The following is a 26,641-nucleotide window of genomic DNA, read 5'->3' as shown; positions in this document are numbered from 1 at the left end:
GGCTATCTCAACATTTTGAAAGATAAGGCACAACAGAAATAAAACTTTAAACCACACTTCCCTATTCTTAGTTTAGTTCAATCAAAAAGTCCTGGAAAACATTTAAAAGCACTCATCCAAGAACACTCTTGTCATAAAACTTCTAGTGCAAATAAGATTAGGTAAGCGTGAGTGCTCTTAGGGTGGTCCACGCTCTAAATATCTATCCTTAACTACATGGTAAATAGCAGAGAAGAGTAAGGTTGGCCTAGTTACATATTAAGACATTTACTGTGAACATTACCTTTTGTTTACGTAAGTTGAACAATGAAGTCAATTTTGATTTAAGGATATAGCTTCCTTGGTAATTAAGATTCTCTGTCTCCATTACAAATTCTCATGTGAAACAGACATCGTATGATGAAGCAGAGCTCCTTTATGTAATTTCCAAACATGTGAGAGTCTGCCAGGTTATATTGTAAAGGTAGATAGTTGACTTCTCTTACTTTCCAAGTCCTCCATAATCATAATAAAACATTAGGTTTATCTGAAAACTGAGCAAAGAGCAGATTTCTGTATATTTTGTGTTAGCTAGACAGAACAAGTAAAGAGTGAGATAGAGACAGTTTCTGACATATAGTAACCCTAGTTCTCAAAGTTGACTCCTATTTGTCCCGGGCAAGATATGGCAAGGAGAACAAAATGATAGAGAATACACGTCTGAGATACATACTTTCTCCATGCTCTAAGAACTTCAGTCATATTTCATTGTATTGCAGAGGGAGAGAAGTGTGTATGTGTCCTTAATACTAAAGCAGTATTAGAGACGAGCATGCAACAATACATATTTTGGGATTATGACTGTCACTTCATTGCTTTCCTCATATTCTAGACAAAAATCTAGATTCTCTACATTCGTCTTTTGTACTTAAAAAAGCCATTGCTTGTCAGCAAAACACAGATGTGGGGTAATAATACTCGTACTTGAAGACATTCTACACTGAGTACATTGCCCAACAGCTACATACTATGCTACTGTAGAAACTAAGAACTTAAAAAGTGTCAGCTTCAAAGTACCCACTTTAGAATCTAGCAAGGTAATAGAAGCCAAAGTATTTATGTGGTGATTAGCTCCAATCATATATACATCTTTATAGTGTAACAATGTCCATCACAAATTTTCAGATTGGTTTTGGCAACAGTGGCAATGGCACTCATAAACAGTAACTTTTTAACCTATCAGTGTTCATAAAACATTTTTACTGCTAGGATTTTTGACGACATACTTGAAGGAATTAAAAGATAAGAGACACGATTAAAGACATCAGCAGTAATTACAATAAAACCTCTGCTATGGAACAATAGAAGCTATAAAAACAGTTATTATAGCAGTCACCTAGTCAGCTATTTAAATCAAGTTGTTTGCTACACTGATTGCACTCTGTGATATATTCTAAGTAAGCATCAGTTTTCTTTGGCAACTGGTGACCTTACCCTGTCTTGTAATAAGCTGTTCCTCTCCCCAAAAACATATCATTCAGCCCAACATTCCATCTGGCAGACATTACCAAAAAGCATTCAAATGTGTGCTTAAAACAAAAATAAATTTTCACATTAAACAAAATCTGGTAGTTCAATTTACAAACAGATCAGAACAAATACTTTAAAATGTCTGTGACAAAAGAGCTGGATTGTTAGAACAGTATTAATAGATAAGGACGACATGCATTATCTTCTAGGTTTCTAAGATATGGAGACCTTCCTGTATTTATAAGTCAGTCTACATAATAGTATTGCAAGTAGATGCACATACTTTAATCAAGCAGTTTGAAAAACTAACACTTCTAAGAATAATGTAGGTACATTATGTAGGTAAATGCTCATAGTCTAGAAAGATTGTTCACTTCACAAAAGCATTTAAAAATTACTTTAAAATATCTAACAGCTCAAAATTTAACACAGAAACAATCTCGTATTTTTCTAAACCCTAAAAGGGCACAGAATTTTTGTTGGGTACCACAGTTAGTGACTTCATACCTCTATATACAAAGAACATTAGCATTTCACCAGACCACTTATGAAGATATGCACACCTTTATGTTGGCCTGTTCGGTTGCTTTGTTAACTAATCATAATCAGTGTTACAGAGTCCAAAGTAAAGGCTACACCTTTAGTATTATCAATCGCCAAAAGAGAACATGGAATTAAGCCCACAGTTTCCTTACATATAATGTAACTAAATAGCATTGATCAATACAAAATTGTATCTTTAGAGATTGCCATTTCTCCTTGCTAAATCTATTGCTTCCTTGGAATGGCATCAGCATCCACCAAATCAGTTTAAACCTCATCAGTGGCAACATCTAACATTCTATATAGCACTAGTTAATAAATCCCATCCTCCTATCTCTATTCCCATGATCACTTGCCTATTTCAGACATTTATTCCCTTGAGCACAGACCATGACAGTAGTTTTTTGTGTTCTTCAACTCTTCTCTTTTCTCTTAGAAATTGATTCTATTTACAACGTTGTTAGACTAAAATTTCTCCTGTTGAGAAACCTTTCATGGATGCCTATAGAACAAAGCCCAAATTTTTCAGTTCAGCTTTCATGAATAAGACCTAACGACTTCAATTCCAACGAAACCAAATCATATATTGTTTCCAGTATGTCCTGACTAGCTTCTGTACTTTTCTCTGCCTAAATACCTTTTCTCAATATTTTTGAGTGTCCAAATATTATTCATCCTTCAAGCATTTCCTCCATGAAAGCTTCCCTTCCCATAGTATCTGTACATCTCTCACAACAGCAATTTGGTCTTGTATAAAACATACTAATGTACTTGACTTCCACCAATACTTTATTTACTTATTTATAGGCTTAAGCAATAGACATTTATTTTCTCATAGTTCCTGAAGCCAGAAGTTCAAGATCAAGGTTGGCAGGGTTGGTTCCTTCCTAGGTTTGCAAGGGGCACTCTGCTCCAGGCCTCTCCCTTAGCTTCCGGTCATTTGATGGAAGTCTTTGGTGCTCCTTGGTTTGTATGTGCATCACCCAGATCTCTACCCTCATCTTCACATGACCTTCTCCATATGTGTGTGTCTGTGTCCAAATTCCACCCCCCCTTCTTTTAAATTTATTTTTTTAAATTCACATTAGTTAACATACAATGTAGTACTGGTTTCAGGAGCACACCAATACTTAAAACAATTTATAGGATCTGTATTTATTTCGTGTATGGAATTCTTACAATGCTTTAATATAATGCTTAGAATACATCGTATATATTTGCTGAGTAAATGAATTTCAGAATTGTGTCAAACCTAGAATAACTTGTAGCAGCATCAAATGTGTTAAATACCTCCTGGCCTTCTTAGCTAGTGCCACCACCACCTATCAATACTTGCAAGTGCCATGATGCAGAATTCTCTTTGTTAACACACAGTAAGAGAGAAGGGAAAAAAAAATAGCAACAAAAGGCATTTCTCTGGATTTTCCCCAGCATAGGTATTGACCCAAATGGTTCACAAAAATTGATTTATTTTACGGATAATCTAGAGATCTCACCCTTTGTGATTGCAAATATGGAGAGATGTTTATGCACATCAAATCTCTGGGTGATTCCATCCTTCTGGTCTTGCCTGCACCATTACCTCCACTCTCACCCTTCTTCCACACTGCTTTAATCTCTCCAAAATACAATTGTGAGCATGCCACTTATTGGATTAAAATCTTTAATACTTTCTCACAGTCTCTGGGATAAAACCCAAATTTCTTGGCATCATATGCAACATTCTCCATGAAGCTGCCTTTGCTACTCTAGTATCATTGCCTACCCTCATGTATTCCAGCCATGCATATCCAGAGTACTTGTAATTTCCTGAATGTGTCTTCCTCACTGTCTCTGTGCACTCATACACTATGTTGTTTTTTCAGTCTAAAATGTCCTTTATCTCTTCATTGCTGGGGTAACTTCTACTTGTCTTTCAAAACCCATCTCAGGTATCACTTGGCTTGGGTGGCCATTCTTAACATTCCTAGCTTCTGGGTATGCCTCGAACATAGAGCATTTAACACTGCATTGTAACTATTTATTTATTTTTATTAAAATGTTTATTTAGTTTTTTGGGGGGAGGGGCAGAGAGAGAGAGAGAGAGAGAGCGAGCAAGCGAGCAAGAATCCTGAGCAGGCTCCACACAGTCAAGTGGGGCCATTCCAGCAGTTGTTACCATAGTCTCATATTACACAAGGTCCATTCAGAAATGGGAATACAACTAGCTATAAATTTTAATTCAGGTAGCTTGAACCTAGACCCAAATGGGATGAAAAAAATCCTACTAAACCTCCTCAGTATCTATTCTGCTCTGAACACAAGTATCTCTAAATTACTTTGAACTCAAGCATATGAGAATAACATTCCTTCAAAGTATTTTTGTTTACAAATAATATCAGTTGGAACCACATTTACAAGACTAAGACCACTCAATATGAACTCTAGAAAATTTGAAACTCTATTTAGAACCACTAATAAAAAACAACAGTTTGGCTTGTATATTATCTTTGAAACTATTAACATTACTTGTGAAATTTATGTCACCATATGAGAAACACTTTCTGCTGCCTCTTTAAAATATGCAATTATTATTTGCTCTGAAATCCCTATAATTTGTATTAGAACAAATATCACTGACTTAAGCCTTTACCTATATTAACATTTCATTTTTATTTTATTTTATTTATTTATTTTGAGAGAGAGTGCGTGTGTGCAGGAGCAGAGAGTGAAGGAGAGAGAGAATCCCAAGCAGGCTCCATGCTGTCAGCACAGAGCCCGACATAGGGCTTTATCCTGTCAACTATGAGATCGTGACCTGAGCCAAAGTCAAGAATCAGATGCTTAACTGACTGAGCCATCCAGGCGTCTCTTATGTTTCTTTATTATAAAAACAAAAATTAAATATGATTTCAATAGAAACTTAGCTGTTTAGTCTGACTGACATGAACTGTTCAGCTCTTATATTAAGAATTTAGATTAGATTATCTCCAGGCTTCTTATTTGAAAGTTGGGATTATGTCTTTATTGGCAAGTGGGTGAAGTCCATCTTCACGTTCTCCCTCTCTCCTTTTCTGTATTCCTCACCCCTACTGGTCCGTACTGAACTTAGGAGTAGTTCCCTCAAACTGCTGATACGCCTTTCCTTACCTACTATCCTAAAAATTGATAATAGATTAAAATATTACCTCTTGCAGGGTATTTGTATTTTAATGGGGAATATTTATATTCTAAGCTAAATGACTGAAGCTTTAGCAAAATTTCAGATGATGGGGTTCAGGGTACACTACCCCTAAGTATGGCATCTTGGTATACTGAATATTTTAAACTGAAGAAAGGGCATGTGCAGAAAGGACTGGTGAGCTTTCCCCGAATCAAGACATAGAACCCTCAACTGAGAGGTGTCTTCCCTATACTCAGAGGATAGGGACATCCTTATCTCTAAGACAGAGGGACACTGACAGAAATCTGAACAAACAGGCCTTGCTAAGTTTCCCCTAGTGTAACTAAATTTAGCTCACACTTCCGTTGTCCTTTCACATTTTACTGCCACTGTCTTCTCTTCATCAGGCCTGGCATAAAAACTCTCAGGCTTAACCACTCCTTCAGATCTTCATTTCCTTATGAAGGCTCCCATGCCATGTAAAACTTATATCAAATAAATTTGTATGCTTTTCGCTTGTTAATTTGTCTTCTCTTACAGAATCCCAGCCAAGAACTTAGAAGGGTAGAGGAAAAAATATTTTTCATCCCTTACACACATGGGAGGGTACTAGGGGATGATAACACTATCCCTTAAATTCATTGGTAGACAGTAACTTATTTTGTTGAAAAATGACTGCCTCTCTCCCTTTCATAAACAATCATTCCAATTACTTTACAGAAGTAAAAAAGATGAGATAAAACTTAATTTTAGATTCTTAATCTCCTGAAAGAACAAATTAAGAAAACAAAATTTTCACCTATATGAAGATATAAGAACAGTATTGGCTAAATTTTCCCATTTAAATGATCTATAAAAGCAAAATAGAGGATAAAAATTATATATAGAGACTAAAAACAATTGGAGAAATATTATAAACAATACTTCAAAAATAACTTATTTTCTTTGGGGGAAGGAAAAGGTGTTAGTTTCTCCCCCTCTCCCCCCAATGTACAGGACTACATTTTGTTGACAAGGGAGAAATAAAATTATTTTAAAAAATATACTAGCATTAAATATTTATTAATTTCATAAGCAGAGAGGTAAAGTCACATAAATCTCAGAGTTTGATTGCAAATACTTACTTTGGTCAGAATTAAGAGCTACCCAACATAAGGTAAACAAAAGAAAACATGAAGTATTGGGACCTCATCAAGATAAAAAGCTTCTGCACAGCAAAGGAAACAACAAAACTAAAAGACAGTCTGCAGAATGGGAGAAAATATTTGCAAATGGCATATCTGATAAAGGGTTACTATTTAAAATCTATAAAGAACTTATCAAACTCAACCCAAAAAACAAATAATCCAGTTAAGAAATCAGAAGACATTAATAGACACTTTTTCAAAGAAGACATCCAGATATCTCACAGACACATGAAAAGATGCTCAACATCACTCATCATCAGGGAAATAGAAATCAAAAGCACAATGAGATACCACCTCACATCCTCAGAATGGCTATAATTAATAATACAAGAAACAACAGGTGTTGGGGAAGAAGCAGAGAAAGGAGAACCCTCTTGCACTGTTGGTAGGAATGCAAAGTGGTGCAACCACTCTGGAGAACAGTATGTAGGTTCTTCAAAAAAGTGAAAGTAGAACTACGTTATGATCTAGCAATTACACTGTTAGGTATTTACCTAAAGGATACAAAAATACACATTCAAAGGGGTATATGCATCCAATGTTTATAGCAGCATTATCAACGGCAGCCAAATTATGGAGAGAGCCCAAATGTCCATTGACGGATGAAAGGATAAAAAAGATGTGGTGTAGATAGATAGACATTACTCAGCCATCAAAAAGAATGAAATCTCGGGGCGCCTGGGTGGCACAGTCGGTTAAGCGTCCGACTTCAGCCAGGTCACGATCTCGCGGTCCAGGAGTTCGAGCCCCGCGTCAGGCTCTGGGCCGATGGCTCAGAGCCTGGAGCCTGTTTCCGATTCTGTGTCTCCCTCTCTCTCTGCCCCTCCCCCGTTCATGCTCTGTCTCTCTCTGTCCCAAAAATAAATAAACGTTGAAAAAAAAAAGAATGAAATCTTGCCATTTGCAATGATGCAGATGTAGATAGAATGTATTATACTAAGTGAAATAAGTCAATCTGATAATGAATAAAAGCGTATGATTTCACTAATACGTGGAATTTAGGAAACAAAACAGATGAACATATGAAAAGGGCAGGGGGAAGAGGAGAGAGGGAAACATACCACAAGAGACTCTAAATGATAGACAACAAACTGAGGATCGATGGAGAGGACCTACCTCTCCTATCTACCTCTCTCTACCCACATGGGCTAGATGGGTAATGGGTACTAGGAAGGCACATGTTGTGATGAGCACTGGGTGTTGTATGTAAGTGATGAATCACTGAATTGTACTCCTGAAACCAATATTACACTGTATGTTAACTAAGAAAATTCAAATAAAAAAAGAGATACTCTACAAAAATAATTCCTTTAAAAAGTATTACAAGGATTTCAATAGGCTTTCATTTGTTAAATTTTAAAACACCAGAATCTAATGATAGGTTTTGGGAAGATTTAATAGAATATTTTTAATGGATTAAATCTTATAAATTAAGTCATTATAGTAGAAAAATATCTTTCTAACGTGCATCCCTCAATGTATTCCAACTTTGCTATCCAATATTTAAAGTAGTTCAGTTTAGGGGCGCCTGGGTGGCTCAGTTGGTTAAGCAGCCAACTTCGGCTCAGGTCATGATCTCACAGTCTGTGAGTTCGAGCCCCACATCGGGCTCTGTGCTGACAGCTCAGAGCCTGGAACCTGTTTCAGATTCTGTGTCTCCCTCTCTCTCTGACCCTCCCTCGTTCATGCTCTCTCTCTCTGTCTCAAGAATAAATAAACATTAAAAAAAATAAAATAAAATAGTTCAGTTTTCTCAAGTGGGATTTATTCTGGGGATGCAAGGATGATTCAATATTCACAAATCAACACAAAGGATAAAAATCATCTGATCATCTCAACAGATGCAAAAAAAGCATCTGACAAAATTCAACACCATTCATTGTTAAAAACTCTCAACAAGGTGAGCTTGGAGGGAACATATCTCAAAATAACAAAGGCTATATCTGAAAGTCCCACAGTTAACATCATACTTAATGATGAAAAACTGAGTGCTTTTCCTGTAAGATCAGGAAGGAGACAAGGATGTCCACTCTCACCACTTTTATTAAACACAGTACTGGAAGTCTTGGTCATAGCAACTAGATAAGGGAAAAAAAAAGAGGCATCCATATTGGTAAAGAAGAAGTTAAACTGTCACAATTTGCAGATGACATAATACTATACATAGAAAATCTTAAAGACTACCAAAAAACCTACTAGAAATAATAAATGAATTCAGTCAAGTTGCAGGACATAAAATCAACACTGAGAAATCAGTAGCATTTCTCGGGGTGCCTGGGTGGTCAGTCTGTTAAGCATCTGACTTCATCTCAGGTCATGATCTCATGACTTGTGAGTTCCAGCCCCATGTCAGGCTCTGTGCTGACATCTCAGAGCTTGGAGCCTGCTTCAGATTCTGTCTCTGTCTCTTTCTGCTGCTCCTCCGTTCATGCTCGCTCTCTCTCTCTCTCTCTCTCTCTCTCTCTCTCTTGAATATAAATAAACTTAAAAAATTTTAAAAAATCAGTAGCATTTCTATATACTAGCAACAAAATAGGAGAAAGAGAAATTAAGAAAACAACTTCATTTACAAATGAACCAAAAAAAACCCACTTAGGAATAAACTTAAAGAGGTGAAAGACCTACACTTTGAAAACCATAAAACACTGATGAAATAAATTGAAGATGACACAAACACATGGAAAGATATTCCATGCTCATGGATTAGAAGGATTAATATTATTAAAATTTCCATGCTACCTAAAGCAATCTACAGATTCAATGCAATACCTATCAAAATACCAGCAGTGTATTTCACAAAACTTCTAGAAATAATACTAAAATTTGTATGGAACCACAGAAGAGTCTGACTAGCCAAAGAAATTCTGAGAAAGAAGAACAAAGCCAGAGGTATCACAATCCTAGATACTACAAAGTTGTAGTAATCAAAACAGTGTGGTACTGGCACATAAAAGTATATATAGATAAATGGAACAAAACAGAAAGCCCAGAAATAAACCCATACTTATATAGTCAGTTTATATATGATAAAGAAGGTAAGAATATACAAGAGGCATACAGGCTTCCAGTTATGGGATGAATACATCACGGGAATAAAAGGCAGAGGAGTAAAAAAAAGAAGAAGAAATACCCAGAATAATGTTTGACCAAATATCTGGACACCATACCTGGACAAGTCGGCACTTAAAATTGACCATAAATATGATGCTTGATAACATATTGAATAGCTGACTGATTCATTAAAGTAAGAGTTCAACTGGCATGCCACCCTGCCCTCCCCCTCAAAAGTTCACTTTTCCTCGAATTTGTGTCCGTATCTATATAAAGACAACTACTGGCAGATTTGTTTATTAGGGATTAGGCCCCCCTATATAAGGCACTGAAAGTAATAGCTTAGTTTGTGTGTAAGATATGAAGGAATGTGTATAGCATCTGAACACATAGTTTAGAATCAATACATGTCTCATTCAGTCATTAATTTATAGTCATTCGTCTCAGTCTTGTTTATGCTTAACAGCCCTATGCAGAGACCAAATAGTCACTTGCATAAAATTTAGGAGCATGATTTTAGCTCTTACTGCCAGTTAGATGGCCTTGGGCAAGTTGCTCAGCCTTTTCAGGCCTCAGTTTCTTCATCAGTAAAATAGACATATTAGCAGAATCTACATCATAAGGCTAGCATCATGCTTGGCACACTGGGAGAGCTTAATTATAGCTGTACATTATTGTAGATTGTAGATTTCCAGAAGTTAGTAATTATAGGTATCCAAGGAATTGTGGACATCTTACTAACTCCAAAACCACACTGCAGAGATTTCTGACCATCCTATACTTTCTCTTGGCTTCAGTGATTTTACCTCCTCTGACTTAATCTCTTACATTGCTGGTGTTGTTGCTGGTCCAAAATGGCCAAGCATGTTCATACACCAGGGTCAATGCCCCTGTTCTTCCTTCTGCCTAGAACATTCCTCCCCTTTACATCATTTAGCTCTGCTGAAATATTATCTTTTTTGAGAGGTTTTCCATGAGTACTTTACAAAACTCTGTCATTCTCTTTCTCTGCTTTATTTTTATATATAGCATTTATTACTGTTTAAGATCATATGATAGATATACATCTATCTCTCCAATTAAAATGCAGTTTCCATGAGAGAAAGAAACTTGTCATTTTGTTCACCAACAAATCCTCAAACTCTAGTACACTAGCTACTGACTATCATATACCAAGACACCCAGTGAATATGTGTTGACGGAACAAATGTTAGATTAGGTGAATGCTTGTAGCTCTAAATTCTGATTCTACTGACTTCTTGTAAGTACTGTTTGCTTCTGATTTTAAAGGTAGAAAGTCACTGGATCACTTACAGAATGTAAAAAGGCTTACATATTGCCAACTGTTTCTTTATATTATAACTTTGAAGAGTAACGGTAGGAGTCTTGTGGCACTGTGTCTTCCACCCTGTTGTTTTCGTTATAAAAGTAGTTTCTGGGTACTTTCTAGGTGCCACACCTGGTGCTGGGGCTGCAAAGATTATAAGGACGTTAGCCCTATCCCTACCTTGCCTCTGTTATCCAGAGATTACTTTTTTGCTGATACACTTTTTGTTTGTAGTACTCATTGAGCACTTCATACATAAATGTCCTTACTGTTCATTTATTTTCCACATAAAATATTTTCATGTTTTATATTCTTCATATTAAAAGCAACCTACTGAACAAGAACTATATTTTATGCCATCTTCTTAAAAAAATTATCCATAGTACAGTAGAGAGGAATACTTATTGGTTGCTATTAATGATGACATCTGAAGAAATAAAAAGACACACTCTAATATATTAATTTGAAGCACTAAATTTATGAATCTCTTCATTACTATGAAACACACTTTCCTCTTATCTTTAATTCTTTGAGGACAGAATTTAAGATTAATAGAAAAAAATGTTATTTATTTCCTCATAATGTAATCAAATGGTGTACATCATTAGAGAATATAAAAGGTCTCAGTTTTTTAGCCCTGGAAAGCCGTAGGTAGGAAGTTTAGATACTTCATTGGAAAGGATTCTTAGAACCCACAGCTCTCCACTCTTCACTATATTCTTGATACTTAGACGAGACCCAATGACACCCAATGACTCTTGAAAAGAGTTTAGCTTGTGGTTCCTCTCAAAGCACTGATTGATACAAAGGTGCCAATAATTGGTATTTTGAGGTGAGACAAAGTAGATATGTGATAAAATAAGAGGATACCAAAAAAACAAAAAACAAAACAAAATAAAAACAACTTAGAAATGTTGTGAAGATAAATAACCCAGCTTTAAGAATACTTTGGTTTTAAAACGGGCTTTCAAAATGGGATTTAGAAAATTTCACAAGGGTCATAAAAGATGGGTGACTCTATTTTTCTTTCTTTATTCCCTTGGGACCACATCCCCACAAAATGGCACAAAGCAATACGGATTTTTTTCTGTTCAGCCTGCAATTGTAAAGACTAAAACAACAACCCAGGTCTGCCTAGTTGCAACTTTGAGCCATGTATTGCAAGATGACGTAAAGGCATTCCTACTTTAGGCAACTCATCCATACTCATCAGATAACAATGATCAGGCTAGCTGCTCTGCTTTCTGCTGTTCTATTTATATTTATCCTGAAGAAACTAAAGGAGAGTTGACTATAAGGTTTGAAAAACCTTGGTTTGAATGTCACTTTCATATGGTGTGTACTTTAAAATTTCCAATAGTTATTTAAATTATTTGAAAGGAAGTATCAGAAGAATTGTCTTAATAAGTAGTCTTAAATACAAGCTATTTAATTATTTTAGTAGTCTTTAAAATAGGGTACAATAATGCTATGTTAAAAAAATTTTTTTAATGTTTATTTATCTTTGAGAGAGAGAGAGTGCACAAGCAGGGTAGGGGCAGAGACAGAGGGAGACATAGAATATGAAGCAGGCTCCAGGCTCTAAACTGTCAGCACAGAGCCTGATGCCGGGCTCGAACCCACGAACCATGAGATCATGACCTTAGTCGAAGTCGGACACTTAACTGACTGAGCCACCCAGGCACCCCTAATACTATGCTTTTTGATGGTTTTATGAGAGACTATTACTACAGGCATAACCAGAAGAAACAAAGTAAAAAGTTAAAAAATTGAATGTATTTTAAACCCTTGACCTAACACATAAGAACTTTTAGAGCAGGAGTCCTTGACCAGTCAACTGGAATTAAATGCTTCTTTTGGGAATCCACTCACCTACTTTGTGAAGGAACTTCCAGTGTCCTTGAAGACCTAACAACCAGGGACATAAACACTTATACTCTCTCTAAACTTAGTGGTCTTTTGCAATTTATGGAAAATAAAAAGTAGTTAACTTTTCACAAAAAGATGGGGATGTATCATTTGAAATAGCAGGCTCCCAAACTGTTTTCTTAGTAATCTAAGATTCTATGGATTGCTTCAAGAGTTCTGCAAATGAACAGTTTAAATTTAATTTTAAAATTTCATTTCAAAAATTGTGATTGAAAATATGCAGATGAAAATAGATATGCCAATTTTAGCATATGAGAATCCACCAATCTGTTAACCTTCATTTTCATACAACTCTCATTTATTCTTAGTAAATGGTGTAAATATTAACAAATGAAGAAAATCATTTAAAATTTCTTCATTTTATATATTGAATTTCTAAGAAAGAATTTATTTTAAAAGGGAGTTACCCTGTTAAAAAAGAAGTCTGAAAACCATTTACCTAGATTCTCGAGTACAGAGAAATAAGGGATGCTTCATGAGAATCTGACAGATGAAGACATAAGGAGAAAGATTAAACTGTTACTATTTTGTAACTGTTCATACTTTAATGCCAAGCAAAATCCCAAGAAGTTATGGTACATTTAATAGCAAAATGTCAGCAAAAAATACTTTAATATGTTCTCTAAGACAATATTTTGAAAATTATAATAAATATAAGTTCAATGTTGACATCTGGTAATCTTTCTTTCTAGGCTATGAATACGCCAGCTAAATACTCTTCACCTTTGCCAAAATTTTATCTATAGCAAGAAGGATTCAAATGCCCCCAAGAACAGCAATATACACTAGAGAAACACAAAAACAAAGAAAAAAAATCCCTGTATTCTGGTGTTGTTTGGAAACTGTTTCAAGGTCATGCCATGTTATAAAATACTATGCAAATCTATTCTGGCATCTAGTTTTGAGAGTTATTTAGCTATTTCAATTCAGAGGAATCCTAGATATGTTCATTGTTTTTACCACATACCCTTTAAATGGAAAGAAAACCTTATGAATTAGGCAGTACCACCCTTTAAAGCCACAAGTGTGAAGGATACTCTTCACTGTTCCGGATGTCAACTACCAGGAGCTTTGGTTTACTGGACTTTGTCTTCTTCGTGGGTGTTTTGAAATGGCCTGTCACTGTGAGTTCACACAAGTCAATCAGGTCCTCTGCTGAAATCCTGGGTGATACTTCTGACTTTAGGTCATTTAATGGGATGGATTCTCTTGACTGAAAAAAACATACAAGCAACACAAATATTGAGAGTATTATAGACAGACAAACTATAGCCAATACAGAATATCTTTAGGCTCTTGATATCAATCACTATAGCACATAGTACAGGAAACTGTATCTCACATTAGTGATCTACTGTGCAACTGTATTCCTTACTATTGAGGTTTACTTACTCATACAGAGAGTAAGCCATTATTCTTTTGCTTCACTACAAGCTCCTGGCTCAAATGTGATAGATAGAGATGAGGCAGATTTTTCCTTATGAGAGCACTGTGTATCTTTGAAGACAGCTCCTTTAAGCACATTTCACTTTTTTCAAGCATAATTACTATTGTTGTGAATCACATTAATTAAAACTCTGGTGATATAAGAAATTGCATTGTAACTCAGTATAGATACTAATTAAAGAACCTGGTTCTAATATACATATTAGACTTTTGTAACATAATTTATGTTATATATGGATAGTTGAGTAAAATTAGATTCTCAGAGAAGAATGCAGAGCAACATAATGCTTTCTTAGATAGTGAACAGAATTGACAATGCATCTTAATTGTGAAGGAGGTAAAATCAGATTCCAGACAATCAAACTAGTTTTTTGGCCTATGTGACTACTACCTGCTGTAAGATTGATTCAGACCATGGGCTATTTACAATTGTTTTCCAGGTTATTTCATAGGGAGAGGGATTTTCTCCCTACAAAAGGCAATGCAATACAACTTGACTCAATTCAACATAATTTATGGAGCACTAGTAGTCACTCCAGAAAACTTATTTAACATAACTTAGGAATTTAAGAACTTTCAAAATTCACTTGATTGAAACGTAGGGATTGAAAAGAACAGATTTATTTATATGCTTAATAAGTTTTCAAAGCTGAGTCTATTATCTCATTTACTCATTTTCTCTCTTTGCAATTCTGTGGGCTACCACACTTAGAATTTCCAATTTAGAATTTCTAGGCAGGAGAGAATAAAGCATATGGATCACTTATCAGACAAACTTTTTTAAAAAACCTTTTTTTTAAGTTTTTATTTAAATTCCATTTAATTCACATACAGTGTAATATTAGTTTCAGGTGTACAATACAGTGATTCAGCACTTCCATACATCACCCCGTGCTCATCATGAGTGCACTCCTTAATCCTCTTTACCTATTTCACCCATCCCCACCACTTACCTCCCCTCTGTAACCATCAGAAAATAAGAGACACTTATTTTCAGTTGTAATTTCAATGTTAGCTCTTATCCCCTGGGTTTCCCTTACTATGCTGTAAATTCTTTAGTGGTAAAGCACATTTTCTCCCACTTCATTAGCTTTTAAATAGAAATGGAAATTGCTAAGCTTTGTGGGTTTATGGCTCTTAATAAAAAAGAGACATTAGAAATTTTAATTTTTTAATATTATGAATTAAATCTACTTAAACATTCTGAAATTAAAAGTCTTTCAGAAAGATAAAAGAGCTTTAAAATCAGCAAGCCATACAATCAATGCTTCCATATCCTTTTTTGTTAGAGTGCAATCTCAATAGGTATTTTTCACAGCCTTCACATGAAGTCGTACATTATGAAGATAAAGAACTTTTGATTACCCTAGTTCTGCTTTTCGTCATTTAGTGATGAATGCAGCATTTCAAACTGACGTTTCGTCTGAATAAAAGATGTGCCCTGGCTGATGAAGAAGAGAATTTGACAGAGAATTTGACCAACGTATTCTCCATGAAGAACTGATTGATTGAAGAAAGATTTGACCTTGGCATTGGTTCCAATCAAATGTATCATATATAAGGAGTTTCTCAAAGAGCAATTGCTACGTAAAATGGTTAAAACAGAAGACAGGAATCATTGACAAATTCAGAACTTTCTGAAATTGTGTGAGTGTAAATCAGTGAAGAACTTTAATATGATTCATGCAAGTTCCTCTGCAAATTAATTTTAGGAGATTAGTAAATTAGGGCAAATTAAACTACGTTGCTTTAAAAAGAAAATACTTATAATATTAAAATACAGAATCTAGTTTTTCTTTTATTAAGATAATTTTATATGCAATTTTACTATTCGTTGTACAATTTCCACCTAGAGGTATAAAAATAAAACTTCCTTTGTACAATTTTTCTTTCTCATTTAGTATCATTGATGTTGGCATTTTCCTGTGTGACTGGGTTTCAAATTCATGGCACTTTGTTTATGGATATTGAATAAGAACTTAAGATAACTGTAGAACAACTCTGGAAATATGTATTAGTTTATCATTTCTGCCCAAGAATTTTATATATATATATATATATATTTATATATATTTATATATATATAAATATCATCCAAATATCACAAGCCAATTTGTCTGAGAACTACTTCTTTAAAAAAATTCATATTTTGTAGTCAACCTAGGGTCAGAATTTTTTTTCAAGTCTGTAAAGTTTATTGAATGTTTAGGTGGAGAGGAAAAGCAATGAGCAGCTGCAATTCAAGAGAAAAATTCTTGGTCATTCAAGTCATTCTAGGTATAGCAGAGGGACATGGAACAGGCCTTCCCTGTTTATGGCCTCTCTGGTTATTGTTGTCAAGACTCAGAGCCAGCTGAAGTGGACCCTGGCCCCAGCCCCAGGTCTTTCCCTCTGATCTCCTGTGTGAAGAGTTGATCCATGATACTCTGAGTGGACAGCAGGAGGCACTCTGGGGATGCTTCATGTGTGGACTCCTTCTCTAATCTCTGGCCCTCTGGTGTCCACAAACAACACCAAAAGAATCTTGGAGAGAAGTATTAGCAAATCCAAGGGCTAATGACTCATGGCTTTGGGACTTACTTCAATAGTTTCTGGAACTAAGGCTGACCTCAGGGCCCCATGGCCTAGTGCTTGGCTGATAAGATGACACCTCTTATGGAGCCTCAGCACATGCTGACCTGCCTGAGACCTCCTGATCCAGGTTCTCCCTGAGGTCGCCTCTCACATACATAGAACAGCAGTCAAGAGACACTCCTATAGAGGACAAGAAGCACTTGGCACTGCTTACATGTCCAAGAAACTGCTATGCTCATCAACAGGAAAACATTGGAAAAATCTAGGTCTTAGGAGTTGAATGCACTGAAAGCCTGCCTCCCTCCATCTACCTTATGTTTGGTCACCTAAGGCTGTCCTGTTTTAGAACCTCTGAACATGAAGAAAACCTTGCAACTTTTCCTTTGCAATGACCCGGACATAGGCAGCCTGTAATCACCTCAAATGCAGGGGCAGAATAGGATACAGGGCTGCCAAAATTAGAGACCAGTGTCAGAAGACCACAGCTGTGGCTCCACACCAACTCAGTCATTCACTGAGGCAGGACCCACTCTCGTTCTCCCTTTTTAGAAATGCACAGTAACCACACTGAGTCAGGCACAGAGAGCGTGTGGTAAGATAGCAGGTGCGAGGAGGCACCTGAAAGGTAGTGGGGAGAAGTGTGGGAAAGCTCCAGAGTTTGGAAGGGACAGGAGTGGACCCTCCAAACATGGGGAAGTGTTTTCAGCAACTCCTCTCCCTGAACTATATCAATGAGCAGGACACAGACCATGATCACTTTTGAATGCAGGTGGACTCCATTTATTTAGCAGTGTTACTGAAAAAAAAATCATCTTTCAGTAGAATGGTCTGAAATGACTAGCTGGACATATTAGTGATAATCCTAACCAAGCAAGGAAAAACCTAAACCTGGTTACAAGACAGGCATTTTGCTGTGTACATTAAACTACTGGGCAAATGACTCTGTGATGATACTTGAAAGTCTGAAATGGTAGACTTTTAATGAGTATGTCTGTATATCTTTATGTTGAGTATGTAACCAGGAACCATAAAAGTATAGCTGTATACACTTATGTTTTATAGGTAAGGGCTCTTAATTATAAAGGCATTTTAATTCTGAGAATACAGGGCTGGTATCTAGAACACTTTTCCCATATTTCCTGTCATGGATCCTGGCACTAACTTTAACCTGGTTATCAAGAGAGAAATCTGGAAATAATCATAGACACTTTGTTTTTCCTTATTCCTCATTCCCATCTAACATATCCCCACATTCCACCAAAAAGCCTCTTGAATATGTTCCCTGATTCACTGCCCTATCTCAAGGCTTCATCATCTCTTACATGGACTATGGATGTTGTTTGCCTCTCTTTTTCTCTCTCTCCCCTTTTCTCTGCTTCCCTGTTCACCTACAATCATTCCTTTTAATCCATCTTCCAAATATGATTTGAGTTAAAAATAAAAATCTGATCATATAACTTTTATAATTAAAAACACCTCAATGACTTCTAACCATTGATAGAATGAAGTCAGAATTCCTCAGCATAGCATAGAAAGCCCTTTATGAATTAATCCCTGTCTACAGGGAGGAGACCACAGACTTTGGAGTCAGACTATCTGGATTCAAATCTTGGTCATCTTACTTATCAGTATATGACTTTGGGTGTGATATATAACCTCTCTGCCCAGTTGTTTCATCTATAAAGTGGGGGAAAATGTGCCAAACACATTTTTTCCTCAAACAATTCTGTCTCATTCTCAAAGGGAATCCATATAATAACTGTTCCAAGGCAAAGGAAACACTGAAGTGCCCAAGGGCATTTTATGAAGCTACCTTAAACTAATACTTAAATCTGACAAAGATAGCACTAAATGTACACACACACACATACACACAATACTTCTTATGAATAAAGATTTTTTTAAAATCTCAAAACTATAAAACTGAATGCAGTTACCAACTTGAAAGAATGACATACTATACAACCAAGTAGGGGCATATTCCAATAAGAATGGTTCAACCTTAGGACAATTTTTAAAATAATCCATCACCTTTAATTAGTCAAAGGACACATAAAGTATGTAACATCACTATAATTGACATAAAGCCATATGTGATAAAACTCAGCATTTATTCTCAACTTTTGAAAAAAAGAAACTCATGGTAAATATGTATCAGAAAGAATGTTAATTAGGTGATGAAAGATGTTCTTCATTGCAAATATTTGACATTCTACTTAATGATGAACCACAGAGGCAGACTTATTAAAATATAGCTATCAGCCTTATTATTTATTATTTTTATAGAAGTTGCTATTGAGACACTAAGAAAAATAAATAAGGGGTACAAATATTGGAAAAGAAGAAATAAATTATTTTCATTTTTAGGTGATACAATAGTCTTCTTAGAAATTCAGAATAATTAAAGGAAACTCTAATAAAATTGGTAAGAGTTTGGTGAGGGTTTAGTTGCAATATATATACCATGAAATCATTATATGGCAGCAGAAGTGAGTCAGAAAACATAATAAGCAAAAGTTTTCATTCGCAATATCAAAATATTTCTCCAAAATAAAACATTTAGAAATAAGTAGATTACATTTAAAGAAAATAAAAGTTTTGTGGTGGGCATTTGAAAAAACTGGCAGATATAAAATGCTATCTAGAAAGAAACAGTCCATATTATAAGACCTTTATTTTTCTTCAGAGCAATGTATTAATATATGACAATTTTATCAAACTCCTAAATAGGATCTTTTTTTTTCCAATTTTGAAATGTAAATTCTAAAATTTATTTGACAGACCAAATAGGTGAGAATGTCAAGAAAATGTTGAAAAATAATAAAATACATTGTTATGTATTAATGCTGTACAAAATTAATAGTATGGTGTTGCACCAGAATAGACCAAAAGGACATAATACAGTAACAGGAATAGGCTCAAATACACGTAAGTATTTGCTAAAAGAACAGGATGCCATGTCAATCACTGGGGCAAGGATGTATTATTTACAACACAGTGTTGGCATAACTTACTAACTGGATGAAAATAAAGTTATGTTTTTATCTTATACTATATAGCAAAATGACTAATAGGTGGAATAAATAATTATGTATAAAGTGGAATCACAATAGGATGAGAAAAGTATTGATGATGAGAAATAGTTATAAGCATATAGCAAAGGCTGAGCTCTTAAAGAAGGATGATATATGTAAAAAAATTAATATGTCTTTAATATACAAAGAGCTATTTTAAATAAATAAATCAATAAGAACAAAAATCTGCTTATTGAAAAAGGAGCAGAGATATATACATATATTGACAAAAGAAATATAAATAGGTAATAACAAAAAAATTTACCTCACTAATTTCAGAAATACAAAAATGGATTCACAATCAGAAGTGCAAAAAGTAGGTAAGTGTTCTGGATATCTTCTGTTTGCCCCTCCAGATTCACTACCCACTGGTTTCTACTTTGCTGTCTGCTCTGGTAAGTAACCCATTTGGACTACATCAAGACGGACCCAGCTCCTCCGGCTTTTAAGTGAGTACAAACTACAGGACAGTGAGGTCAGGATATTTATTCCTCTGATTCCCTACTTGAGAATTTACCTTGGCCTGGCTATGTCTGTTGACCAAAGGTCACTGTTCCTCTCAAGATTACAACATCTCCTCGAGGTTATTGTAAAAATTAAATTAAGCAACATAAGGTCATGATCTCACGGGTCGTGAGTTCGAGCCTAGTGTCGGGCTCTGTGCTGACAGCTCAGAGCCTGGAGCCTGCTTTGGATTCTGTGTCTCCTTCTCTCGCTGCCCCTCCCCCACTCGTGCTCTCCCTCTCTCTCTCTCTCTCTCTCTCTCTCTCTCAAATAAATAAACGTTAAACAAATAAAAAAATAACATTCATCCATTAAAATCATGTTTTAGAAAAATTGTTCATAGAGGAAATTTTCAGGATAGATTACCAAGGGAAAAAGGCCCTAAAAATGATAAGTTCACAATGACACCAGTTTGGGAGACACTGTAAAAGTGGTTATCTGTGAGTTAGTGAAACTCATTTTACTTTTTCTCTTAATGCTCTTCTGTGATTAAGTTTTATTGAGTATGAGATACTTAAAATTTTTAAATTTAGAAAAATGAGATTTGTTTTCATACAGCACTATTATATAACTTTCTTAAATTCTTTATAACTATGAATATAAGCTGTCTGAAAGCAATTCTTATCAAATATTTGTAGCATTGTAAAAAGGCTTATAAATGAGAACTTATGGCTATATTCACCATTATAGGCAATCAGATCTGGCAGTGAAGAACATGTAGAGATGTTAAAGAAAATAAAGTCACTATTACTCTTAAAATCAGATAAAAATTTTAAAAAATGATAAAAAAGAGATCAGCAAGTAGGACAGGCTTTCATGCATTCAATTTGGAAAGGAGACATGCAAAAATTAATATAGACAATTAGATAAAAAGTGTTTGTGTTTCACCAGAATATTTCATTGGTTAAGGACTACTCTGACTTTTGTATGAATAGATATTTGAATAAACTAATGTTTATCTAATTCTTCATCAAATGTATGAAGAATTTTGAGAAAAGGGTCTATTGGCCACGTGGAAGAATTATATAATATGCTTTTCCAAATATGTACCATCATAAATGTAAATTACATTATCACTAAATAATTACAATATATTTCCTAGTTTAACATAAGATAGTGCAAATTATTTAACAGACTGCTGCCTAAAGGGCTGATATTTTTCCTAGTAACAATTTTATTTCCTTTCAGAATAATTTATTTTGATTCTATATTCAGAAACAAGTCCATATGTGATCATACTTGTAATGTATATTAGAAGATTAATAATAAAAATAACTCTTATAGAAGGAAGCAGTTTTCATTTATAATGCTGTGTGTGTGTGTGTGTGTGTGTGTGTGTGTGTGTGTGTTTAGGGGGAAGGTGAGAGAAAGAGAAAATCTTAATATGAAAAATTAGCCTCTCAGGGCACCTGTGTGGCTCAGTCAGTTAAACATCTGATTTCAGCCCAGGTCATGATCTCAGAGGTTTTGAGTTCAAGCCTCGCATCAGGCTGTCTGCTGTCAGCACAGAGCTCACTTCAGATCCTCTGTCTCCCTTTCTCTCTGTCCCTACTCTGATCACATTCTCTCTCTCTCTCTCTCAAAAACAAATAAACATTAAAAAAAAATTAGCTTCTCTAAGGCCATTTGGAAAGTAAGTATTCCAAAAGCTACTTACTGTACCTGGGTAACAAATGAGGCCAGTAGTGCTGCTCTCAGGGGATATGTGATAGAGTTGATAGTTTCTTGAAGCTTTTAAGAGTTTTTGTCAGGGACAGGATGACCTTAGACTGGCTACAGTCCCAGTTCCTTGAGTCAATCTAGAGTCTCTTCACTTTGAAAGCCAAGTAACATTTATTAAATGTCTACTTTGTGATTCAAGAACTTAAAATAAGACAGCATAGAAAGTGACATACATTGTATATATTTCCTATAGAGAGATCAATCTGAATTGAGCAAAAAAATTCTTTGAAAAGACTATTAAATCTGAACAATTGGAATTGGAATAGTAACTGGAATACTAAAATAATCTTCTAAAAGAAAGGTGGAAATATGAATCAAAGTAGGAAGAGTATACTTATGAGGCAAGGAACATCACAAGTTAACCATGTTATTTAATAATTCATATTTCAACACAATAAAAATATACTTTTTCTTGAGGACAACTTGTAAAAGCAAAAGTCTACTCAAATTTTTTTTTCTTTTTCCCCAAGTGACATATAATGTTTCTAGGAGAGAGACTGGATCGATATGAACATGCTGATGACAACACAGAGCCAAGTACCTCAATAGCTTAAATTTATTATATTTCTTTTTTAATCTCCCATAGCAAGTATAATAGGGCACTGCCCAGCAAAGGTGCTAAGATATTTGATAAATAATTGCATGAATGTGTAACAGGATACGGAGTGATGTTGTCCCTTTGTTGAAACAAAGAGGCTCTAAAATGCTATCAAATAACCGAAGCCAGCAACAAAAGCCACCACCACTTCCCCTAGGGCTAACTGAAGAGGAACAGAAAGTGAATTTACGATTTCAAACTATCACCCCAGCAACCCCTTTCCTCCCAGCCTATATAAGGAGATTTAGTTTGGGGAGGAGTCAACTTTGTGGAGAGCGCAGTGTTTAAGATCAGATGCACTTCCCTTCCCAACCCACAGGGTAGTGGGGTGGGTGTTTCTGGACATTCAAACCCACCCCCTCACAAAGCAAACGAGGGCAAGTGCCGATGACAATCATTTGTTAAGATTTGGGCAGACCTGCGAGAAGAGGTGGCTGACATTCTGTTTTATAGAAGAAGGTCTGCTTGCACAGAAGACTTATTAATCTGGCCTCTCTGAGCAGGCAAGAAGTAAGGAAACATAGCAGTGCTAAGAGGAAGGGTAGTAGACATCTTTCCTGACCTTAATTCTTAAGCTGTATAGTAAGAATGACACTTGCCTTATTTACTTCACAAATAAACTGTACGAATCAATCAGTATAAAAGATATAAAAATATTTGTTGGACTGTAGATCTTTATATAAAATAAGTTGTTATTAAAAATTGGATCCCAAATGAAGCAGTTTAAATTTCATGGTAAAGTAGTCTTGTTATTGTCTAATTTTGAATAAATCATCAATTAACAAATATTTAACTAGCCTGTTCTGGCCATCTTGAGAGAGATAAAGTATCATTTCCACCTCAGAGAGCCCATAGTTTGGCTGGAAAGGCAAGACTGACATAAATGAAGCAGTAAAACTATACAATGACAGGAAACATTTATATAGTGCTTACTATGTGTTAGTCACTGTGATAAACACTTGACATACATGAACTCATTTAAGTCTTGCAACAATCCTATGAGATAGGTTTTATTATTTTGTTCATTTTATATATGAGGAAATTGGGGCACAGATAAGTCAAATAATCAGTAAGTAATACATAATCAGTAAATAACAGACAGAATTCAAATTAGATCAGCCTGGCTCTGGAGTTTGAGCTCTTAAACACATTATTACACTATGTCTCTTATAAGATTCCATGTATGAAATCACAGGTACATAGTATGAGAATTCAGAGAAAGGAAGAAACACAATATGGGCAGGAGTAGTTAGCAAAATATAGGTGGAGTAAGTAGGACTTGAGTTAGGAAAAATCAGGGTTTAGATAAGTAGAAGACAGAAAGAAGAGTGTGAATAAGTGCATAACTGTAAGAGTTCTGAAATGTGAATGAACAAGGAAATGTTCCATAATTACTGAGCACCTACTAGGTATCATGCATTGTGCTTGGCATACATTAATGAACAAAACAAAGATACTTGTTCTTGCAGAACTTATACTCAATAGACGATGAACAGACTAGTCTTACCGAGCTGAGCATCCACTCTGGCAATTAGAGGGAAACTATTGATTAGGTAGGTAAGGGACAGATGATGAGGGCTCTGAAAGATGAAGAAGCTTGAGGATATAATAATGAGGAGATAAGTGCTGTAGGATTTTTGGAGGAATGTGTCACATGTTAACAACAAGATCTTAGGAAGACTAATTTGGCTTTGTATTGAAGGATGAAATAGAGATGGGAAAAATGATAGGAAGAGTCTTGGTAGAAAGTGAATTTTATGATCTAGATTAAATGATGACATTGTAAACTGAGAGTTTTGTTTTCTTCACTATTCTTTTTTTTCCTTCAGTCTTTCCCTTTCCACTACTTTTTCTTAGTCTACAAATACATCCAATTTTCTTCCAATCCACAGTGAAAGATACATTAAAACAACAAATAATAAATAATAAAATTACTCTCCAAGGGGTGAACCCTTGTCTAGCTACTATCCCTTTATCTCCTTTTCATCTCTACTTTTTCCTTCCCATTCATTCCTGAATTCGCTGAAACTTGGTTTCTGTAAGGAGACAGAAGAAATGGCTCATTTGTCCAGGAGAAAGTGGACAATTGGGAACACTTCCTTGAAAATGTAACATTTGGGTTGAGAATAAAAGGATAAACAGGAGGTGGCCAAGTAAAGAACTGGGGGGTTTTCATGCATATTGTGTATAAGGCAATTTTGTCACACACAGTGGAAAGGTGTTTTGATTCCACTTCTCTAAGGTTTTGGTTCTACGTCCTGGAGATATGCTGAATAAAGCCTGTCTCATTTAAAATCCACTTTTTTCTTCAACTCAGCCTGGTATGAATGGGGCAGAAATTTCAGTCGGGATGCTACACTCATTTTGAAAGAATTTTCAAATTTAGTTCACAAGTTGAGTTCACAAGTATCTAGCCTGAATTATCAGGTTTACAGTCCCTACCCCATACTGATAATGGTCTCTTCCAATATGCCATGAGCTCCTTGAAAGCAGGGACCAAGACTTATTTGTTTTTACACTTCCACTGCTTAGCTGAGAGCCTAGAATTCAGTAGCTATTCAGTAAAATTGGGTATATTAATGAAAGGGTAAAGAAAGAAAAGAAGACATATGAAAAGCACTGTAAGAAAATATATGGAAGATAAAGGACAGGGATGAGTAAATGATGGCTCTGAAGTTTTGCACACGGTGGTTAGGGGAAATGATGTAACAGTGGCAAGCAATAAATAAGGGTAAGAAAAGTTCAGATTTGGATTTGTGAAATTGAGGTTGCGGAAGGTCTATAAGATGAAGGGCTGAGAATGCAGTTAGAGACAGGCACTGGTATTTGAGAGAAGTCATGGCTAGAGTCATACTTTTGGAGTTATCAGCATAAAAATTACAGTTTAAGTCATGAGAAAAGATAAACAATTTGAAGAAAAAGGAAAAAAAAAACATGGCAGGAAAAATCCCTAGTTTTGGTAGGCACATCTATACACTGCTGAGAAATTAAAATTAAATCATACAAACTATTAATAAGGCTTGGAAATATATAAAGTTGAGAGTTTTTTAAGGGTAATACCCATCAATTCTCATTATTTGGTATGTCTACAACAAATAGACTGCTTGCTTTCTTAGGATTAGATATTTTAAACTCATGTATGAAAAGGGACAGACTTTTACAAATGCCACAGACAGACATTAACTATCATTCTCCAAGGAATTTAACAAAGAAAAATTACCTTCAAAAACCTTATCAATTGACAAAGATATTTTTATCCATATATTTAAAATCATACATTGTTTCTGTAGCATTCTGGTGTTTTCATTTCTCCCTCATGTTTTTAGAGAGAAAAGGGAGAGGTTACTATTTCTAAGATACAGAAATACAGCATCTGAAATGGAGTTTGAAATAAAACTGTCATGCTCTGGAAGCTGCATAATATAGCTCTCATACTAGACAGAACATTTTTCTCCCTCAAATAAAAGAGAGATAATGTATATGAATATGAAACACAAAGAAGAATGGAGATATTTTTTTCAGTGATTAGGGATTTTATGCTAAAATTTTCCAAGATGTGCTCCTGAAAAATTGTGTAGAAGCTAAATTTCTGTAAAGAGAGCAAAATTTTCCCTCTAATATACAATATCATTTTGGAGATATTTCACCTCTCTGGCCCTCAATTTTCTCATGTATAAAATAAAGGGACCAGAGTAGATGTCTTATGTTTCTTTTAGCTCTAGAATTCTCCGATCTTATTTCTGATAGATTTTCAACTGGCAATATGTCCCAAAACTCTTGCTTACTTCCTGGAACAAAAGTAATACTGTAAGTAATACTTAATGACACCAGAGGAGTTTCTACTTAAAGAGATTCAGGAATGATTCTAGTTGTGAGGGTTGGTAAAGTGTTGTTCATATAGCAAGACATGCTTATGTTAACTTAGATCAGTAGGAATTTATGCATTTAATAGGAAATATGGGAAATATTTCATAGTTCACATTGGTTGAAGTGAGGGCAGAAGAGACGGAAGTTACAGTAACAGAAGAATTCTGA

General features: G+C 35.2%; 1 protein-coding gene and 1 non-coding gene across 3 annotated transcripts in view; both read right to left on the bottom strand.

Moving 5' to 3' along the window:
• Window positions 1–26,641, bottom strand: part of TBCK (TBC1 domain containing kinase) — a 221,112-nt gene that overhangs the window by 26,696 nt on the left and 167,775 nt on the right. For both annotated transcript variants that reach the window (XM_047855062.1, XM_047855064.1), the window contains one exon: window positions 13,726–13,901. In XM_047855062.1, the coding sequence (XP_047711018.1) occupies window positions 13,726–13,901 (176 nt within the window). The remainder of the gene's footprint in view (window positions 1–13,725; window positions 13,902–26,641) is intronic.
• LOC125165073 (small nucleolar RNA SNORA71) lies at window positions 17,348–17,479 on the bottom strand. Its single transcript, XR_007151960.1, has one exon. It is a non-coding gene; the product is annotated as a small nucleolar RNA SNORA71 (small nucleolar RNA).

This window comes from Prionailurus viverrinus, chromosome B1 (genome assembly GCF_022837055.1).
Source record: "Prionailurus viverrinus isolate Anna chromosome B1, UM_Priviv_1.0, whole genome shotgun sequence".
Lineage (NCBI taxonomy): Eukaryota > Metazoa > Chordata > Mammalia > Carnivora > Felidae > Prionailurus > Prionailurus viverrinus.
This window is presented reverse-complemented; position numbering and strand designations above follow the sequence as displayed.